The sequence below is a fragment of the Propithecus coquereli genome, unplaced genomic scaffold, assembly GCF_000956105.1.
Source record: "Propithecus coquereli isolate 6110/MARCELLA unplaced genomic scaffold, Pcoq_1.0 Scaffold136, whole genome shotgun sequence".
Taxonomy (NCBI): Eukaryota; Metazoa; Chordata; class Mammalia; order Primates; family Indriidae; genus Propithecus; species Propithecus coquereli.
In genome coordinates this window covers 1,962,178-1,964,931 of record NW_012137858.1, presented here as the reverse complement: position 1 = coordinate 1,964,931, position 2,754 = coordinate 1,962,178, and the positions used below count along the sequence as shown (strand labels likewise).

General features: G+C 36.0%; 1 protein-coding gene across 1 annotated transcript in view; it reads right to left on the bottom strand.

Annotated features, from left to right (window-relative positions):
- Positions 1–2,754, bottom strand: part of NRXN1 (neurexin 1) — a 1,407,118-nt gene that overhangs the window by 439,720 nt on the left and 964,644 nt on the right. The window contains 1 exon segment of the mRNA XM_012638853.1: positions 1,135–1,316. Within this exon segment, the coding sequence (XP_012494307.1) occupies positions 1,135–1,316 (182 nt within the window).

The following is a 2,754-nucleotide window of genomic DNA, read 5'->3' as shown; positions in this document are numbered from 1 at the left end:
AAAAAAACCATGATATAATGTAATCAAATGTCCTTTGAGGCATGAGTACTGATAAAGGGAGAACTTATAGAGATAGACACAAAAAAATAAAATAAATTTACATGATTAGTCAGTGCAGAGGAGATAAATTGTACACCAAGGATAAAGAGAATGAACAGTCTTACTTGCTTCTTCTGCAATCTTCCAGAAATAGAGACTTTAGACCAAAAACTATGATGATAAGAACCCTTTAGAGTTTTTGAATTTGTGACACTTCTCTATGTTTGTTAGTTTGATATATTGTTAAAATATTAATATCTCTTAACAATAAAAGTCTGTGTGCCCTTCTTTACAGATAATGTAAGAAAATTAGGAGATAAAGAGTTGCAACCATACTCATTAGTAATTTTTTTTAATCCAGAGATAGAATGAAGAGTTCCTGAGCTATAAAGTCAATTATGGCAACTTTAAAAGGAAAAGAAAGTTTTTCATTCACGAACCACTCTTTGCCATCAATGACGTGCTGAGTAAATTATTGTGGGAGGCTTAGAATTTAGAGAAATAGGAATGATCTCAGGACATAAATGGCAAGAATCCATTGTATTTTCCTGACACTTATGTATCAAAATGAGTACAAAATGGCATAGAAAGAATCTTTTTGCCATTTTCTTTCACATCCCCAAAGATTCTTAAAGTGTCTTTCCCTCCCTTCCACTTCAGGTAACTTTATACAGCTATTTTCTCTGGTGAGAAAAGAAATAAGGACACTGAATCCAGATCTTTGGATGTCACCAGTATTACAATCTCCTGCTTCCAGCCAGACAGCATAGTATCTACTCAGCAATAACTAATTTTATTAATTTGGCTAATTTGCCTAAAGACCCTAAAATCACTCCTTCCCCCAAAAAATCTTTGTGAACACAAAATTGAGGGGATTCACACTGAAAAAGACAAAAAAAGTTTTTTTATTGCAAAGAGAATGCTTACCAACAATAATAGGTATAAGTTCTTACTACCTCTAGATTGTATACATATTTTCTACAGCAAAGTACTATTTTCTGGGAAAAGAAAATGTCCAAGAGGCAAAAGTATAAATTACTTATTAAAAAGCTAACAGTAAAATGTAAAATCTGAGTATATTCAAAAAGTACTTACTATATGCAGTTCTAGGTAGTCCCCCAAGCCTGAAGAACTGTCCACACGCACCAATACAGCTTCTTTCTGAACAGTGCTAAACCCTATGGCCAGTCTGTCTGCTCGTGTACTGGGCCGGTCATTAGGAGGCCACTTATATGTGATTTGTCCACCACCTTTGCTAAAGATATACGTTGTCCCAGCTGGAAAACAAAAAGCAAAACCAATTAGTCCAAATACATTGAGTCTACACTTTAGCAATGTTTATTATGTTGACATATCAGTAAAGTATTGACTTTACACACAAAACTATGGCAAAGCACATAACATATTTCAATCAACCATGCTCAGCAAAGTGGGCAGAGTTGTTTTAAAAGAAATAGAGAGGCAGCTCAGTTTTTAATATGTTCATTAAATTTACCAACAGGTGTTTCAGAAAAAAAAACATAGATTACTGCTTTTTCCATTGAGTTGGACAAGCATGAAATGTAACGAGGCCTTATTTCTTCCTGCCAGTTTTTAAGAAATTGTTTAGTAGAAAACACTAACTGGACACTTCCAAAAGGCAGCAGAAACATATATCAACTTGTTTTTGAAACAGGAGCTGCAGGCAGATAGATGTGACAGGGTCATACCGCACAGTAGAGCAAATCACCACAAATACGCTCTGAATCCAACTTTTATGGGGAAATGGTCTATTCACATGTGACAGATGAGAACCAGTGGATGAGCAGCCATAAGCCCCAGTAGTCACATCAAGAAAATACAGATAATAGATCCCATCCGTAGAAGTCAGTCCTTATTTAACAAGCAACATCTAGCAGCTGTCAAACTATTCAGACTCAAACTACTCAGAATCACTCCCCCCACCAAAGTGAATACTAGCCCTAAAGCACTGAGAATAATACCATGGTCTCATTCTGTGAGTACTCAAATTTTACTTTATAGTTGTGATATCATTAAATTATCCAACTTAATTTAAAAAGAGTTTTGTTCCAAAGAAATTCACTCAGCATCTAATGTACTACAGTCCTACCTCATTGCACCCCTGGCATCTCTCATTAATGCAACAAAATGAATTCCTCAAATAAGTATATTTGGAAGAGACATGAAAAGATTTATATAAGGGACAAGAGAGATTCCTCCATGCTAAGGCGACCATGGAAATGTTTCTTTAATTAGCCTAAGAACAGCCATTAGGAAGAATTTATAGAGGGGAGAGTGACCTTTCAATAATAGAAGATGCCAACACATATTTATTGTTCACCTACTGTGATAGATAATTTTACGTGTCAACTTGGCTCAGCTATAAGGATGCCCAGATATCTGAAAGGACATTATTTCTGGGGATGTCTGTGAGGGTGTTTCTGGAAGAGGTTAGCATTTGAATTGGTGGACTGAGTAAAGCAGATTGGTCTACCCAATGTGAGTGGTATCATCCAATCAGTTGAGAGTCTGAATAGAACAAAAGGTAAAGAAAGGTTGGATTTTTTCCTCTTCCTCTGCCTGACTACTTAAACTTGGACATTGTTCTTCTGCCTTTGTGGCTTCTTGTTCTCATGCCTTCAGACCTAAACTTGAATCTACAGCATTGCTTTTTTTGGTTCTTAGGCCTTCAAACTATACCGCCAGCTTTCCTGG